The sequence below is a fragment of the Pinus tabuliformis genome, chromosome Q (genome assembly GCF_031772625.1).
Source record: "Pinus tabuliformis cultivar Carrire ecotype Pingquan chromosome Q, CPIR1, whole genome shotgun sequence".
Classification (NCBI taxonomy): Eukaryota; Viridiplantae; Streptophyta; class Pinopsida; order Pinales; family Pinaceae; genus Pinus; species Pinus tabuliformis.
The window spans coordinates 914565403-914584417 of NC_142296.1; the positions used below are offsets into that span (position 1 = coordinate 914565403).

General features: G+C 36.7%; 1 protein-coding gene across 1 annotated transcript in view; it reads left to right on the plus strand.

Annotated features, from left to right (window-relative positions):
• Nucleotides 1-18080, plus strand: part of LOC149222440 (actin-like) — a 187759-nt gene extending 169679 nt beyond the window's left edge. Inside the window, exons 3-4 of the mRNA XM_089387598.1 lie at nucleotides 16268-16881; nucleotides 18015-18080. Coding sequence (XP_089243724.1) covers nucleotides 16268-16881; nucleotides 18015-18080 — 680 coding nt within the window. The remainder of the gene's footprint in view (nucleotides 1-16267; nucleotides 16882-18014) is intronic.
• The last annotated feature ends 935 nt before the right edge of the window (nucleotides 18081-19015 follow it).

Sequence of the window (19015 nt, forward strand, 5' to 3'; positions counted from 1 at the left end):
TGCATATACACGCACTTTCACGCAAGGAAAAGCGCGTACATGTGGGAAAACTTATGTCTTGGTCCATGGTAGTTACTCCTCGGTATTTGAACCTATGGTTTTGGACCATGGTATCTAGTCAGAAGTGTTGACCCTAGGGATTGGGCCCTTGGTATTGTTTATTATGGTTTTGGACCGTGGTATTGAAAGAAGCCTAACCTATATAAAGAGAAGATCATTAGGCAAAGGATAGTAGCAAGGAATGGAAGTTTGACGAAGTGGGAAGATCTAGTATTACTGATTATCTGTTTGTGATGCTTGGCTAGGGTTGGATATGACAGCGAAGGTATAAGTAATTATCTTTAGATCTGTACGCGGGTTGTCTTTGGTGAAAGCGCATATACACGCAGTTTTGATATAGTGAAGTAGCGTATGCATTATGAGATTTCGTGTTTCAGGTTGCTGTTGATTCTAGTGGTTGTTGCAGAGTTATGGGCTCTGGTTTGTGTTCTGTGTTTTTTGATGACAGGGTTTCAGTGATTCAGTATTGGGTGATTTAGAGATTTATGATGTAAGTATAAGTTGATGATTGTATTGCAGCAGTGATTGTTTTGTACTCATGGATCCAGTCTGAAAATTTATGAAACGTGGTCCCTGAAGAAAAGAAGGTTGTAGCCTTCTGTAGGTCAGCACCTACGTACTAGTACATTAGCTAGTACAAGAGCTGAGGGGGTTGTAGCTCCCTTTCAGAAGTAGCTGGAAAACGAGAGAGGGTCGTAGCTCTCTGCAGGTTGAAGCCTGCGTGCTGGTAAAGGACTGCACCAGTACATTGTAAAAGAAGTTTCTTATTAAAGGAAGAAAGAGATGAATTGCAGCAGGTGGTTCTCACCCACATTGGGTTTCCACCTTATATCTTGGTGTTCATGTGTGCTTCTTATGTGTGATGATTTTTTCTGTTTTACTGCACCTGATTACTGTTATTATGGTTAATAATGTTCTGATGAATTTACTGAAGATAATCTAACTGAATCATAAGATTACTGCATGTACGCTAGTTCCATTTAACACAGTCGCGTATATACGCTGATATACTGAACTGAAGCCGCGTATATGAATTTGAGTATGAAATTGAAAAGTATCTGATTTGATAATACTGATTCACCCCCCCCCCCCCTCTCAGTATTATTTCCATCAAACCAGATGTTAAGTTCATAAACTAGACCAGAGATTGACTGAAGCATCATTCATCTACTTTCACTAATGCAAAGCAAGAGTGTTTCGAAGGCTACTTGGCTAACTTCAGGCTCCGTCTGTAGTTTATAAAGCAAACAACAAACTTTTCTTCCCCAGTATGGTCGCCACTATGTTAGGGCCTCAATCTACCTTAGGCTGAGAAAGGTAGGATCTAGGGTAACATGAAACCAAGCTTAACCTGGTAGCTGGCCCTACCAGGTCGAGAGAGGGCTCTCTCCTATCAATCTAAGCAAAAATGATCAATGGGGCTTGAGATGACTTGAATGAAGACTGATTTTAGGCTAGGTATTTGTGCTAAAGGGCTTGATTGAATTTGATAATGTTTTGGTGGCTCAAATGGAAAGGCAGTTTTTGGGTCTTGGGAATGAGGCTAAGTTTTGCATAGGTCTCAATGGGGCAAGGTAGGCAAGTGATTTGATACTTCAAATTGAATGAAATGGAAATATTTAGATAGGTGAGGATCCTTGAGGTTTTCTTGCCCTCTTCGACTCCTCACCTGTATAAATCTTTCCATTTCATTCAATTTGAAGCATCAAATCACTTGCCTACCTTGCGCCATTGAGACCTCTGCAAAACTGAGCCTCATTCCCAAGACCCAAAAACTACCTTTCCATTTGAACCACCAAAACATCATCAAATTCAATCAAGCCCTTTAGCACAAATACCTAGCTAAAATCAGTCTTCATTCAACTCATCTCAAGCCCCATTGATCATTTTTACTGAGATTGACAGGAGAGAGCCGTCTCCCGACCTGGTAGGGCTAGCTACCAGGTTAAGCTTGGTTTGATGTTACCCTAGATCCTACCTTTCTCAGACTGAGGTAGATTTAGGCCCTAACAATAGAATGCAAAACAATTCTTCTAAGGAAAACAACTTGCCTAAGCTATAGTAAAATTGGAATATTTATATGATCTAAAAGATATATTCAAAAGGACCACCAATTGAAAAACTCAAAGCTCTACCTTGAGATTTGAATTAGTCAACATAGGATCTGATCATAAGCTTCAGAGCATTAATTTAGGCCTTGGAATTTCACCAAATGAAAGATATGATTTCATTCATTTGCTGAAAATCTACAAGGATTTATTTTCATGTAATTATGATGATATCAAAATATATGACACATACATCATTCAACACACCATTCCTATGCTGCCAGATGTCAAGCCAATTCAACAAAAGCTTAGGAAGATTCACCCTAATTTGGAAGCTCAGATTAAGACTGAATTGAATAAGCTTCTCAAAGCTAAAATCATTTTCCCAGTCAGACATTCCAAGTGGGTCTCAAATCTTATGCCAGTTAGAAAGAAGAATGGAGATATTCGTATTTGTATAGATTTAGAAATTTAAACAAAGTTTGTGAAAAGGGTATCTTTCCTTTACCTCCAATGGAAAATTTTTACCAGTTGTTGTTGGTTCTGAACTAATGTATTTCTTAGATGGATTTTCAAGTTACAATCAGATTCTTGTACACCCATATGATAGACTGAAAACCACTTTCAGGACTAAGTGGGGGACCTATGCTTATCAAAAAGTGAATTTTGGACTAATTAATGCTGGAGCTACTTTCCAAAGAGCCATCGATATTAATTTCAGAGGTTTGATCAATAAGATAGTTGTAGTGTATTTATATGACATTACAATTTATTCTAAACAGAGGAGTAATCATTTACATGATTGAAAACAAATCTTTGAAAGATGTAGAAAATTTGGAATCTCCTTAAATCATAAAGTCATTTTTTCTCTTAACGAAGGTAATCTTTTAGGTTTTATTGTGTCTAAAGAAGGAATCTTCATAGACCCAGATAGAATCAAGGAGATATCTAAAATACCCTTACCACACAACAAAAAATCCATGCAATCCTTCCTTGGGAAGATTAATTTTGTTAAAATATTTGTCCCAAATTTCTCTAAAATTGTACTTCCCTTATAGGTTATGATCAAGAAGAAGTCATTTTTGAAATGGGCGTTGATCGAAAGAAAAGTATTTGAGTCAATAAAATATGAAATCATTGATTCCCCTTTGTTATCAACCCCTAATTTTGTTAAAAAATTTGTTCTTTATACTTTTGCTTCCAAACAATCTTATGCAACAATGTTGACTCAACCTAATGAACAACAAATTGAAGCATCAATTTCCTTCTTTAGTTCCAAATTACATGAAGTTGAGCTAAATTATTTAGAGGTTGAGAAACAAGGCTTTTCAGTTTTTAAGTCCATCAAACATTTCAGGCCCTTCCTCTTAAAATAAAATACAAAATTAATTGTTCATTTCCCTGCAATCAGATAATTTCTTATCCAAAAGGAATTGGGAGAGAAAAGGGCAAATTGGGTTACCACCATGTAATAATATGACTTGGAAATTAAACCAGCTAAAATAGTAAGGGGTCAAGTTTTTTGCAGATTGATTATTGGATCCTATGACACTTCGGCTAAGGAATATTCATGTAATAATGTTCAAATTACAGAGGTATTCCCCATTGAAACTGAATCCCAATATGATGATCTTAATTTTAATTTGAAAAATGGTTATCCTCCATTGGAACTCAATTACAAAAACAAAAGAGCTCTCAGACTTAAAGCTAATCAATATCAACTTATCAATGATGTCTTGTTTAAAAGGAATCATGATTATGTTTTGTTAAGATGTCTTGAAAAAATTGAAGCAGAAAAAGTCTTACAGGAGCTACACGATGGGCCAATTGGTGGACACTATGGTGGAGACACCATTTCTCATAATATTTTTCATTCTAGATAATATTGGTCGACTCTATTCAAGGAAAATCATGCTTATGTCAAAAAATGCAAAGTCTGACAGACTACTTCAGGAAGATAAAAGAAACCAACCTTACCTTTGCATCCAGTTAACGTTGAGAAACCTTTTGAACAATGGGGACTGTACATAATAGGTGAGCTTGTTCCTAAATCATCCAAGAAACATAAATACATGTTGACTATTACAGACTGTTTCACCAAATGGGTGGAAGAAATACCCCTGAAGGTGGTCAATTCTGAAAACATTATTGAATTTATTGATCAATTTATTATTACCAGGTTTGGTCTTCCTTATGCCCTTATGTTTGATAATGCATCTTATTTTTCAAGAAATACCATTACTGAATTTGCTCTTGTTAGGACCCTACATTGTACCTTTTTGCTCACATACTTTTGCTATCATTCCACCCTTTTTCAATCCATATTTAAAAGTCTATGTTATTACTTTAATCCATTTTCCAAAGGTATATAACATTTCTTCTCGTTAGTATATGTTTAATTTGTTTTACATATAATTTTACATTACTTTCATAATTAAACATTGATCGAAAATATATAGTTGCTGAAACAGTTTGAAGACTCCAGATTTATCATTGCAGTTTATGTTGTTGAAACAGTTAGAACAGTGCGCAAATCCTGTTGTTGAAATAGCTCATGATTTGCATTTCAGATATGGAAACAACAAGAAGAGATCATCGAAGGAGCTATTACACTGGCCACAACAACTACATTCCAAAGTCGGCATTGTCACAACCATTGTAACAGTATTTTGCTAATGGAAGAACCAATTATCCTATTTTAGCATATCGGGTTAAGAATAGGATTTATAATGTAATCAAATGTATAATAGATGTCTCCTCTTTAAATAGAGGAGACATCAGCATTAGGGGGAGACGGACTACGGGAAGGTCTAGCTGAAAGTAAAGGAACTTGAATCTTTTTGTAATATGATACATTGATAGATGAATAAAATATTGTTCTAAGCACCCCTTCTTAGTTCCTTTTTCCGGGGAATCTTATGAGAAGGAAAGGGCCCACCTTCCTCATAAAATTCACCCATTAATTTCTGTAGTGTGTTAAGTGTTATTTTTCATTCATGCCTTGTTAAACTCTGTTTGCTGAAATTACTTATGTGTTATTGGAACTCTGTATTTATTGTTGAAACTCTGTTTCTATTTGATTATTGCATTGTTTTCATAAATTCATTCATAGGTAATCAATGATTATTTTAATTGGTAATCTGGTTTACAGAGTGAGTTTGTGAAGCATGGTAATCAGGAACAGGTGCTGAAGATTCCTACTTGGGGAATAGGGTCCCATTCTCTGTTATAGCACAATTAGTTTTTTCCTCTGCAAATTGATTTGCTTTCCTAGATTGTTCTTTTTAATGTAATCCAGGATTCTTTTGATAATTGTCTGCAATAGAGAGATTGTTCCCGCTGTAACTCAGAGTAGAACTTTAGTTTGTTTAAAGCAAGGTGTGATTAGTGTCATTGTTACCACAAATTTTCATTGCTTTTGGGATTGAGCATATACAGTGTGTGATTGCCTTTGAAACAAAAAGACTTCTCTGGGTTGACAATTCATGTAGCACTTGGTTGTTTAAATTAATAAGCAATTAAAGTGACCAACATCTCTTAAAAGAGGTTTTAAACTCAAGTATTCTGCAAATTATTATCCTCAAGGAAATGGCTTAGCAAAGTCTGCTAATAAAAAAATCATTAGAATAATCAAACAAGAAGTTGTCCAAAATCAAACAAATTGGCACAAAGCTCTAGTTTTTGCTTTATGGGCTGACAGAATCACTCAGAAGGTCATATAGGAACTTCTCCTTTTCAATTAGTGTATGGAAAATAAATTATCCTACCTCCTAATCTAGCCATTACATCACTAGCCCTAGTGCAATCTATTGAAGGAAAATCTTCTTCTACTTTACAATTAAGGATGCCCCAAATTCTTAAGCTAGAAGAAAAAAGGGATAAAGCTATACAAGTTCATGCTCATCACCAACAATTGGTTAAACATTCATTTGATGCAAGTTTAGTTAATAATAATTTTTTTGAAATTGGTGATTTAGCTTAAATGGGACAAATCCCACGAAGGAAAAGGCTAACACACAAAGTTCTAGAAATTATGGCTAGGTCCATTTCAGATCATTAATAAACTAGGCCCATCAACCTTTATCCTCTAAGATTTACAGGGAAACACGGATGCTCTTCCCGTTAATGGGCTAGTTTTGAAAATATATTTTTCTTAAGGATATTTATCCTTCTATAAATATGTAAATAATCACATGTATATAATGGTGTCTACAACCTTAATAATAATTAGACAATACACTTTTGAATTCATATTGGGCTCTCTCATCATTTACACGAAACAAGACTAACTGAAGGAGAATATTTAGAAAGGAATTTTTAACATCAAATTTTAGTATTGCATCTGTTACAAATATATGAAATATTTATATCCATTAAGTTGTAAATAATTCACAAATTGAAACTTTAAAAAAATCATGTTGTCTTATGATTGGTCATGAAAAGTTTTCTTTAAAAAAGTAAAGACTATTTTTGAAGTTTTAGCATCTTTGGGCTTTAATTTTCATCCATTACTCTTTAGTGAATATACCTCCCCATAGAGTAATTTTAAAAATTTTAGAGTGTAATTCAAAAATATATGAAACTTGAAAGATAAGAGGTCTCAACATGAGCTGACTTAGCATGATCAAGAGAAACCAATGATATTGACATTATCATCACTGGTCACCAAACCAGGATAATGGATTCTGGTTATATAACTATAAGATAAGAGGTCTCATCATGAGCTGGCTTGTTCAATCATTATAACCTGTGAATGGCATTGTCATAATCGAGTTACCAAGCCAGGACAATGGCTTTCAAGTAAACTTTAAAGAAAAAAATTCTAAAAGAAAAATTAATACTCAAAAAATTATTATAAGTGGATGGGATACTAGTACATTTTAGTGTTGAAATATGGCAACAAGAATATTCCAATTTAATTTGTCCTTGAATTAAATTGTGAATTAAAATCGAATTTAGTCTTAACAACTACTTGGAAATAGTTAATTAATTTATTTTAAATTAATTAGTTGGAGAAATTAAAGTTAGAAGTCTTTCTAAAGTCATGCAAGAGTTATCCCTTAAATTAAGGAGAGAATATTGAGTTACATTTCAGTTGTAATTAGTTAACTCAGTTTACTGAGTTAAGTCCAGTTAAATTAGTTCCAAACTGTTTGAGGAACTAATAGTGAGTTAACAGTCAGTTGATGCATTAATGTACTCAACTAGTGCTACTCCAGTTAACTAAAGATTCCCTCATTAGAAACTCATGCATGTCTATTATGAGAAAGACCCAGTTGAGATTAATGTTCAAGGACAATGTATTATCGGTTGCATGTGTTTTCTCATGGAGAAAACTCATGCATGAAGTCAAGGATTCATCCTTGAGGATTGCACAGTTTTGAAGGCTTGCTTTTCCACTTGGTAATAAGCTATTCATCCACAAGGAACAACACAAAGACATAGGAGCTTGGAGGGTAGAGAGGAAGGCTGGAGAGAAGCCAAGATTGCCTGTGTGAATCTGTGAGGATTGTACTGAGAGCTGGCTAGCTGTGACAGCTAAGGCTTTGTATAATTCCTATGTATTTCCACCATGTATGATAATACAATAGTGCAGGGTTTTTATCTGAGACTTTCCCCAAAGTATTTTCATGTGTATTGTGCCATTGATTCTTCTTCTTCTGGTTATATTGTTCAGCTTGATCTTTAAGCTTCTGCAAATTGATAGTAGAAGTAGGTTATAGTATTCTGCTTTGATTTATATTGCATTATCGGGTTAACCTATCACAGATTTTCTACATGGTATCGAAGCTGTGAACAGTATACTGAGAAGAGAATTCGAAGTTTGAAGTTCGGGGTTGCAGGTGCAAATTGAATTCATATCATACTTCAAGGTTGGCCAATGGAATTCTATGGCTTGAGACTCAAGTATGCCTTGGAAGGTAGCTCGAATTACATAGCATGGAAAGATAGAATGGAGGTTGTGTTAAAAGACAATGGCTTGAAGGAATTCATTGATCAAGAAATTCCAAAGCCAGCTTCAACTAATGCACAAGAGTTGGCTGAGTGGAAGAAGTGTGTGGTGAAGGCGAGACAGATCATCCTTGAGGGAGTTTGAGACCATATTGTCTCGAGACTTCATGGGAAGGATACTCCATTTTCAATGTGGAAGACATTGAAGGACCTCTACCAGAACATTAGTGACCAGAGGAAATTGGCACTCAAGGATAAGCTTCAAAGAATCAAGATGGAGAAGGGTGATACTATTTCCACATATCTAAACAAGCTCACCACCTGCAGAGATGAGCTTGGCAGTGTGGGAATAACTACTGCTGATGATGATATGGCGAGCCTCACTCTCATTGGCCTTCCAAAGAGTTGGAATAGCTACCTGGACTTTGTGAATGGAGGGGAGAAACTGCCAAATCGGGAACGACTATGGTCGGATCTTATGCAGGAGGAGATTAGGAGGAGCACATGAGATGGTTCTTTATCCAAGAATGATGATGAAGAAAATCTGGCCTTAGCAAGTAAGGCAAGGAAAGGGAAGGGAAAGGCTTCCCATTTCAAATCGAATTCTTCTCATGGAGGGAAGAAGGGTGACATGTCTAAAGTAAGATGCTTTAATTATCACAAGATGGGACATTATGCGATTAATTTCCCATCAAAGAATTCCAAGAAGGGATCCTCAGAAGGATCGGAAGGTGAGGCATTAGCCTCTCAGTTCAAAATGGACTTTACCCTCATCACATGCATGGTGTCATCAATGACAGGTTGTGTTTGGTATATTGACAGTGGAGCCTCATTCCACATGACCGGTGATAAAAATTTATTCAGTGCCTTGGAGGAGAAAGACTTCAAGATGCACATAGAGATGGGTGACGATGGAAGGTATAGTGTTTCAAGAGTGGGCATGGTTGCTTTTCAGAGGGAGCATGGAGCTCCTCTCACCTTGACAGATGTGATGTATGTGCCTGGACTGAAGAAGAAATTGGTTTCGATTGTGATGTTGGAGGACAAAGGCTACAATGTTGTCTTCAGTGAAGGAAAGGTGTTCCTAAGACACATAGCCACGGGTCAGGCCAAGAGGATAGGGATTCAGGTGAATAATTTCTATAAACTAGAGGTAGATGATTGTGTAGCATTGAGTACAAAAGCATAATTGGTGCAAAGCCAAGACATTGGTGAGTTGTGGCACAGGTGGTTGGGCCATTTGGATCATGGGGCTTTGAAGATAATGCAACAGATATCTACAGGACTTCCCAAAGGTAAACTTGTGAAAGTTACCACATGCAAAGGTTGTACTTTGGGAAAGTACACCAAGTCTTCCTTTCATGATCGAGACAGTTGAGCAGAGGTTATCTCAGAGAGAGTTCATACTGATTTGTGTGGACCATTCTTGACAGCATCCACAACAAAGAAAAGGTATTATGTGATTTTCATTGATGACTATTCTCGTAAATGTTGGATTTATTTCATGTAAAAAAAGGACCAAACTTTCACAAAGTTTTGTGAGTACAAATATTTGATCGAGAAAGAGTCAGGGAAGAAGATCAAGGGCTTCACAAGTGACAACAGTGGAGAATATGTCTCTCAAGAGTTTAAGGACTTATGTGTAGCGGAAGTAATTAAACGAGAGTTGACGGCACTTCATAACCCATAGAAAAATGGGGTGGCTGAGAGGAAGAACAAAACTATTGTAGGGGATGCACAGGCAATGCTACATGACCAAGGCCTGCCACTTCACTTGTGGGATGAGGCATGCAACACAGCGGTCTATTTGTAGAATAGAAGCTCACATCGCATACTTGGCATGAAGACACCAGAGGAAGCTTTCTCCGGTAAGAGACTAGATGTGGGTCACTTTAGGATATTTGGCTCATCGATATATTTCCATGTGACAAAGGATGCATGGAAGAAGCTTGAGCCAACAACAGAGTTGGGGATATTTGTGGGGTACACTGATACACCTCACAACTATCGGGTGTACTTGCCTACCAGTCGGAGGACAGTGGTTCATAGAGATCTCAAGTTTGATGAGTAGAAGGCCATGTGAGTTTCACTTGAGAGGGAGCTCCAACTACAGGCTGTGGAGGAAATGTTGGTTCCTAAGTAGGAGGAGCCTCAGACTGATGCAGAGCAGCTGCATGCAGAGGTTCTAGGAGTGGAGACATCCACTCAAGCAGAATCTTCCAGAGATGGACAAAAGTGCACAAGAGAAGTTGATAGGTTGTTGGAAGATGCAAGAGAGAATGTGGGAGCACCATCTTCTCATCGCAGATAGAGGAGGTCACCTGAGAGGTACACTGGATACATGGCCCTTGCTAGGGAATGTGTTGATACCGAGCCATCTTCCTTTGAGGAAGTAGTGCAGCAGCCAATTTTGGTTGATTCAATGGTGGAGGAGTATGAATCCATAGTTTGTAACAATGTTTGGGACGTGCTTCCAAGGCCAAAGAACAAGTCAGTTGTGAGTTCCCGTTGACTTTACAAGGTAAAGCAAGTTGCTGACGGTAGTGTGGAGAAGAATAAGGCAAGATTTCTTGCCCTTGGCTTTTCAAAGGTCGAGGGGATTGACTATGATGAGAATTTTGCTCTTGTCGTAAGGTACTCATCTATCAGATCTATGTTGGCACTATCAGCATAGATGGGTTGGAAGATCCATCATATGGATGTGAATACTGCATTCCTCAATGGCCAGATTGAGGAAGGGGTGTGCATAGAGCAACCAGATGGTTTTGAGACCTTCGATCATGAGTTGCATGTGTTCCAACTCAAGAGAGCGTTGTATGGGCTGAAGCAAGCACCTCATGCTTGGTACACCAGGATAGACAACTACTTCACCAGATTGGGCTTCACAAAGAGTGAAGCGGATGCGAACCTGTACCACATCATGGTGAAAGGTAAGCTATTGATCATCGTATTTTATGTTGATGATCTCATATTAACTGGTGATGATCAGTTGATCATGTCTTGTAAGGAGGACCTTGCAAGAGAATTGGAGATGAAAGACATGGGTCTCATGCATTACTTCCTTGGCATGGAAGTGTGGCAGAAGGATGGGGAGTTGTTTGTGTCTAAGGGAAAGTATACGAACGAGATACTCAAGAGATTCCACATGGATAAGTGCAAGCCCATGTAGACTCCTCTAGCAGGTAACTGGAGGAAGGAGGTTGCTGCTTCAAGAGAAGTGGTAGAGGCTACTGTGTATAGGTAGCTTGTGGGTTCACTGATGTACTTAATGAACACACGACTAGATTTGTGCTATGCGGTGAACCAGTTGAGTCAAGCAATGGTTCAGCCTACCAAGATGTTTTGGAAGGAGGCAAAGCTTATGTTGAGATACCTCAGAGGCACATCTCAGTATGGATTATGTTATAGACGGACAAAGGGACTGAAGCTATAGGGCTTCACTAATGCAGATTGGGCAGGGAGTCCATCAGATCAGAAGAGCACATCAGGAGGGATTTTCAACCTTTGGTCAGCAGTAGTTTCTTGGTACAGTAGGAAACAGAGGTAGGTTGCACTCATTTCGGCATATGTAGAATATATAGCTGCAAGTTAGGCAACATGTGAGGCCATCTGGATGCGAAAACTCCTAGTTGGTTTGTTTGATCAGAGGATGGATCGAACTATGATCTATTGTGATAATCAGAGTTATATCAAACTCTATGAGAATCCAATATTTCATGATAGGTCCAAGCACATAAACATCCAGTATCATCATCTCAGAGATTTTGTAGCGAGGAGGATCATGTTGCTGTAGTATATTTCGACAGAGGAGAAAGATGCTGACATTTTGAAAAAGGCATTGTCAAAGTGTAAATTCGAGTTCCATAGAGACAGGATCGGGGTGGCAAATAATCCATTTCTTGTTGACAGGGAGTGTTGAAATATGGAAAAAAAGAATATTCCAATTTAATTTGTCGTTGAATTAAATTGTGAATGAAAATCGAATTTAGTCTTAATAACTACTTGGAAATAATTAATTAATTACGCCGTAAGGCGTTCCTCTGGGAAGAACTCCCCTCTAGTGCCACTCTATACCTTCCTGCTCCATTGATTTTGTTGTTAGACGATGGAATTAATATTCACCGTTTGATTTGAGGATCATCGATATGAACTATATGGCTAGCATGAATTTGAGGATCTTCTCGAAGTGTGAAGTCAACATAAGACCAAGAAGCCTAAAATGGGCAACCTAAAAATTAGAATGGAGCTTTTTAGATATCATTCCTGAATGAAATCTTTGGGGGGTGAAGAGAATGGGGAGGTTGAAGATGAGAGAATATGCAACCACATTTAGTTCCCCTGCCTATTTTGAACGGATGTGAGATATTCCAATCGCGATTAATCAGAGTAGTTGCGATTAAGAGTACAAAGGGATTATCGTCACTGTTATAGATAACATTCAATCCAAAAATACGAAAAGAGGGAGAAGATAGTAGACAATGTTTCTGAATATTATGTTTATTGGTCAATGGGAATTTCTAATTGCAAATGTCTATTCTTAAAGGGGAGGGGTGAAGGAAGGCATGGTTATGTCAGCTCACTGTTGAGGTCAGCTGTTGAACTTGTTCACGTCAATCAGTTAGATATCAAACCTCTCGTTTTTGAGGATAGTGTTCCTCCATCATCTGGTCCACCAAATGAGGGAATTGCTTTTGAGACTTGAGTTGGTCTTCGAGAAACCACTTGCTAGTTCAATGGAGTTGTCCTTGTCTTCAAATCTAGTGTATTTATTGCATTTTGTTCTTGGTTCATTCTCCCTGACTTGTAGAATGGTGTCTTTCTCGAAAGGTTGATACATCTAACATTGATGGTTCAAAACATTAGTTTATCCACACTAAACAAAATGGAAGAATGACTATGTATTGTGATAGATCCAATTTGAAGGCACTTTCACCACTTTTCTTCAGAATTTGAAATAGTCCATATTAGTTTGTTTTCAATTTAAAATTCTATCCCTTCATCCATTCTTTTCCTTTGGCTTAATATTGTGGTTGACTCGTTGCTTATCAAGAGATTCCTTATACTTCTGAGTCTTATGCAATGCCCACTTCCACCCATCGAAGCATTTTGTTGATATGCTTGATGAACTTTTCAGCTTGTCATTGAGTAACTTTCTTTTGTTATTTCTACCATCTAGCCAAAGTACTTTCTACTCTGGAATCTCATGCATGCCTCAAAGCTTAAAGGACAATTTATTAGTGGAGTGATGGATCAGTCTATTCTATGCTAAAAATATAATAATTGATCATCTTCTATCGTCAAATGTTGATGGCCGTACATTCTTAGAAATCACACTACAGTCGTATAAGGTCCTGTTGGCCACTTATATTTTTTCATGTGTTGGAATTTAGAAGATGAAGGTTGTGCCCCTTTTCAAATTGGTGTTTATTAATGGCCGTAATGCATTTCCAAAGATGTCATAGAATTTTGTTGTTTCTGTCATATTCAGTGGGTGTTAGTAGTTTGAAATTCACTCAAACATGCTTGAAAAATAGATGTGCAGTTTGCTGCCTCAGTATGGTCTTCGTACATTGCCAAAGTGTAGTTGTTTTTCTTCCAGGCATTTGGCCCCATGATATAGTGTTATTGACATGGGATTAGATAGATGTCTACTAATATAATATCTCTTTTGTAATTGCCTCCTTTTAAACTTGATTAGAAATTTTTAACATTCCTATGAAATGACTCACTATGTTTGAGAGTGTTTCCAACCTCATCAGACTTCACATGGAGAAAATAGAATTTCATAACCCATTCAAAATTTAGCAGACTTAACAGTTTATGGGATTTTAGGATCAATGGGATTGTGGCATTTCATTATATTATATCATGTATGAGGATAGCTGATTGGCATTTAATCAAGAGCACCAAGCCCTATATGTATCCTAGTGTTTGGTGTTGATTGTTGAACCCCTTTGCCATGGCCTTAGCAAAAGTGTACCCTTCACTCAAGTCAAAATCATTGATCACGCACGTTAAGCTTCCTCTACCATATTATAAGGCTTGGATTAAGACGTTTGATCAAAATTGGGTAGTGTTGACTAATATCCCTAGAGAGTTGAACTAGAGGCAAAAACTAGACAAGAGGAGAGGAATCTAGATTCTAGATGGTTGATTCTTAAATAATTAATCATTGATGTACAATGGATGCCATATTTATTTTGATTTATGCACAAATATGCATGTTTTCATATCTTCTACAACTAATTTGGCATTTTGGATGTTTTTTTAATATAAATGCAAATATATAATATACACACACACACACACACACACAAGATGCTTCGCTTCTGACGATTTTTGGAAAATAACACTTCCGACGCTTTGCTTCCAAAAAACAGACCCGCTTCATCCCTCCTTTGAGCAACATTGCTCAAGGGCAAACCATTAACCTGATGCACTTCCTTTGGCTAAGCTACTGCTATGACATGGACATATTTTGGTCACAATCACCCAGACTTTCACCTTGCCCAGTATGCTTCCTGCCATTGGAGAAGTTGAGGCCTGGTGCAAGGTTTGACATACATCCATTGTTCAACATCAAAATCTGCTAATGCAATTTAATATAGTACATTTAAAAAATACATGATATATTGTAGACTAGGATGATTACGTTAGGATTAGAAAGCAAATGTATCAGGTACCCATCATAACTAGATCATCCTTTAGTTGAAATTGCATTTTACCCTAGTTGCCCCGTCCCCTATAGAGTGAAAGAGAAGTCTCCTTGTCCATAATTTGAGGCACATTTGGTAATTTGATTTTAGTACTGTTGCTGCTGTTTCTTTCTGTGATTTCCCTATTCTAAAACTGTCAATCACACTTACTTCCACAGTGTTGCTTGAACATTATTAGTAGTGTCCAGACTCGTGCCATCATCTCAAGTCATTTTTATGTCATTTATAATCGCTTTTCAGGTGATGAGCCTTAGAAAATTTAGAGATTCCTGATTATGATCATGTCTGGTGGGTAAATAATTGCAAATAATGACTATTTTGTGTCTTATGTGCTAATACCCTCATTCTGCCAACCAAAGTTTTCATGGTGTGCACTCTCAAAATTTCTGCTTGTTTTTGCATAAGTTAGCAGATTGATTGCTTTGCTTGAGACAGTAACTGTTAAGATTGAGCCTATATTTCAGAAGTTAAAAATCAAATTAAGTTACAGTTTTTGTTCCCAATTTTGATGGGAGGCTTTTCACACAACGTATATTTATATCACTTACTTTCTTATGTCAACTCGAGATGGATAGTAGGTTGAATCTATGGATTGTCAAGTCTGTGGCTAGCTCTGGCTAGTGGAGCTTAAGATGCATGCCATTTTACTGTAGACTGTTTAAAGCTTTGTAGTTATTTGATTTTTAAGGTGTACCTCTTTGCATCCAATGTACAATGCTGCAGGTTTTCAGTTTTGTTTAATTTGTTTGCTTTGCTTTCATGCAAGTAAATTGTAATTTATAATTAGATCACTCACGACTTTAAAAATTTGCCAAAAATCACCAGTTCAAATTGAACATCCTTAAATTTGTTAGATCCAGAGTACTTGGAGCACTGACTTATCATGTGTATGCAGCTTATGGAGGATTTTCTTTGTTAACCTAGGTTTTAATTTAGGATGTCTTGAAGCATGCAACATAAGTGGTTCTGAGCACTTCTATAATCTTCATTTACAGTCAAAATGGCAAACAGAAGTTGGCAAGTGTTGCAAGAGTCAAATTCTTTTTATTATTTCTTTTGTGAGATTCTGGCATTGTATTGTTTTTATTTTTATCTAATAGCCATTTTATTCTAATTCATTGGTGCTCATTTTTCATGGGCCTTAGATGTTACCAAGAATATAGATGTCATATTGTTGTTAATGAAGTCTTCATGCCTTCACAAAACTTTGTGCATTTACGGAACTTCCTGGAAATCCATATCCCAAAGCTCCCAGAATTTCCCTAATGGAGTATACATGGCAAACATCCAAAAGGAATCCCTTGAGCAAACAATTATAAAAGGATAAGTCAAATTTTTCCAGGCTTGAGTAAGAGACAAGCCTAGAGTTCTCTAATTGCCAGACCGAGTACCACTCTGAGATTGATACAAGTGATGTTAAGCTTGATACTTATTTTGGTTTCTCAAAACAAAGAGTATGTTTAAATATTTGATTCCAAATTCTATTTTTAGGTATTGTTGTAGATTCAGGAGATGGTGTCACTCATGTTGTTCCCATCTATGAAGGCTATGCCCTCCCACATGCAGTCTATAGAGTGGACCTTGCAGGTAGAGACTTAACTAATGCACTATGCAATATCGTGACTGAGAGAGGTTACTCCTTCACTACAACAATAGAACGAGAAATAGTTCAAGACATAAAGGAAAAATTGGGATATGTTGCAATGGATTATGAAAAGGAGCTGGAATTGGAAAAGACCTCTACTGCATTAGAAAAGACTTATGAGCTTCCAGATGGCCAAGTGATTACAATTGGCTCTGAAATATTTAGGTGTCCACTGATTTTATTCCAGCCTGCTCACATTGGGATGGAAGCTTCGGGGGTACATGAAACTACTTATAGCTCTATCATGAAATGTGATGTGGATATCCGAGAGGACTTGTACGGTAACATAGTTTTGAGTGGGGGATCCACTATGTTTCTAGGCATGGCTGATCAGATGAACAAAGAGATCACAACACTTGCTCCAAGTAGCATGAGGATCAAGGTGGTTGCTCCTCCAGAGAGAAAATACAGTGTCTGGATTGGAGGTTCCATCCTGGCTTCTCTCAGCACATTCCAACAGGTAGTCCTGCCCACCACATTCTTGAAATCAAAAATATCAACTCAACCATATTTCAACACTTGAACTATAACCTATAGCTTAAATATTTGGAATAATGGATCATGAGACTCCAGAAAATATGCTTTATTTAATTGCCAATTATTTTCATTAGTATCCTTCATGCTTATAAAAAATATGTTATTGTTTTGAGATCTAAAAACACCTCCCAGGTATTGTTTCTGATAGGGGAAGAAATTTACAACCACACATTTTTAAGTTCCTTAAGAAACATACTTGAGGAGATTTGTCACAAAGCATAGACTTCCTTAGACTCTTGTGTCAGGTCTGACCTATAGTTTTTCCACCAATTATCACCAAGGACTTGCACTGTGCCTTGTCTCCTTGAAACTCCCTTTGAAAAAAGAAAGCTCTCGAAAGGTCTTATCTAAGCAGAGCTCTAGTCTTAGAAGGACTATACCAGGTTGGTGTTAAAGGGTCTTTCCTGAGCTTTCCAAAAATAAACTTCCCTTTGCCAAAAGAAAGGTCCTGAAAGGTCCTATGTAAGTAGAACTTCAGGTCCTGAAAGGTTTTATATAAGTATAGCTTCAATCATAGAAGCTCAGCCCTTAGTAGAGCTATGGTCCTAAAAGGCCAGCCTGCTAAGTCATGTCCCAAAAAGACCTTACCAGGTCTTACTTGAGCATGGAAAAGAGTTATTCCTAAATGGTCTGAGCTAGAATGTTTGATTGAGAACAAGTTGATGTATCCAACTCCGGTATAACTTGATTGACATAAAAAATGTAAGAGGGTAGTCTAGACTCCAAACTGATAATAGAACCTATGTGAATGGCTTGATGCTAGTCATGAACCAATGCCTTTGGCTACAAGTATTCTTTGATTTTATTAATTTAGATAGTGGAACTAGTCTAATAGAAGAAATGAAACCCTAACCTTAGCAATTTCATTCTAATACCAGTTGGACCCAACTCTACTCGAAGATATCTCTCGCTAAGGAACTATAACTTTTGTTGTTTATATTAACCGATACTAAGGTTCTAACATCAAATAACATCATTCTGATTATTTCATATTTGGTTAATTGATTCATCAAATACAAGCATGTTTGTGACTAATTTCATTGTTGGTTTGTACAGATGTGGGTAACACAAGCAGAATATGACGAATGTGTCCCATCAATTGTTCACAGGAAATGCTTTTAGTCCATCCTGTAGTTTCTAGTAGAGAGTTCATTGTTTCCTGAATCTTGTCGAGTAGTAGTTATTTTGTGAGAAAATGGTTTGCTGGCTCCAGGTTTGTAAAAGTATGGTTGAGGATATTGATTTCGGATTAACTACATACAACTCAGAGACAACTAGATTTCTACAATATGTATGTTTTGGGTTAATCATTATGGTTTGGCAATTATGTAGGAAGGAAAATGGGTTGTCTATTTGTTATTTCTTTTGAGATGCTTATAACTATTACTTATATTGAACGAATAATATAATGTTCTTTTTGTCTCCTAAAATGTGCTTGGCTGTATAAATTGGTCACTCCATATTAACTTACAAAATTTCAATTCTCATTCTTGGTTGTTTGAATTGGTTACATGTATATTAACTTACAAAATTTCAATTTTCATGAAACAAGTTTTCTTGCCAATACAAAGGCACAATATATGTTGAATTGGTTACATATATATTAACTTACAAAATTTCAATTTTCATGAAACAAGTTTTCTTGCCAATACAAAGGCACAATCAATGTTACTTGGGAGTGGGAGCGACATTTTCAGAAGCTCCCGGTTTGGGAGCGAATCCCAGAGCAATTTTTTAAAAATATATATATTTTTTATATTTTTTAATTTTTGATACATATATGTCAACAAAAACATGTAGAATGATGAATTAGATATAAAAAACATAAAAAAACATAGATTGGTCATTGAACCATATCACATCAATCATCTAGAAGTTATAATCTTCATCAACCATGTCCACAAGTTCGTAACATACATATTACAACTGCAACATATTGAGTCTCATGAATCATGATTCATCAAATTCAATCTTAAAGTTTCAACTTCAAGCTTTCAAAATTGAAAATTCAATATATAACATTTATCATCATTGATCACCAAAGTTTTACTTGCAAG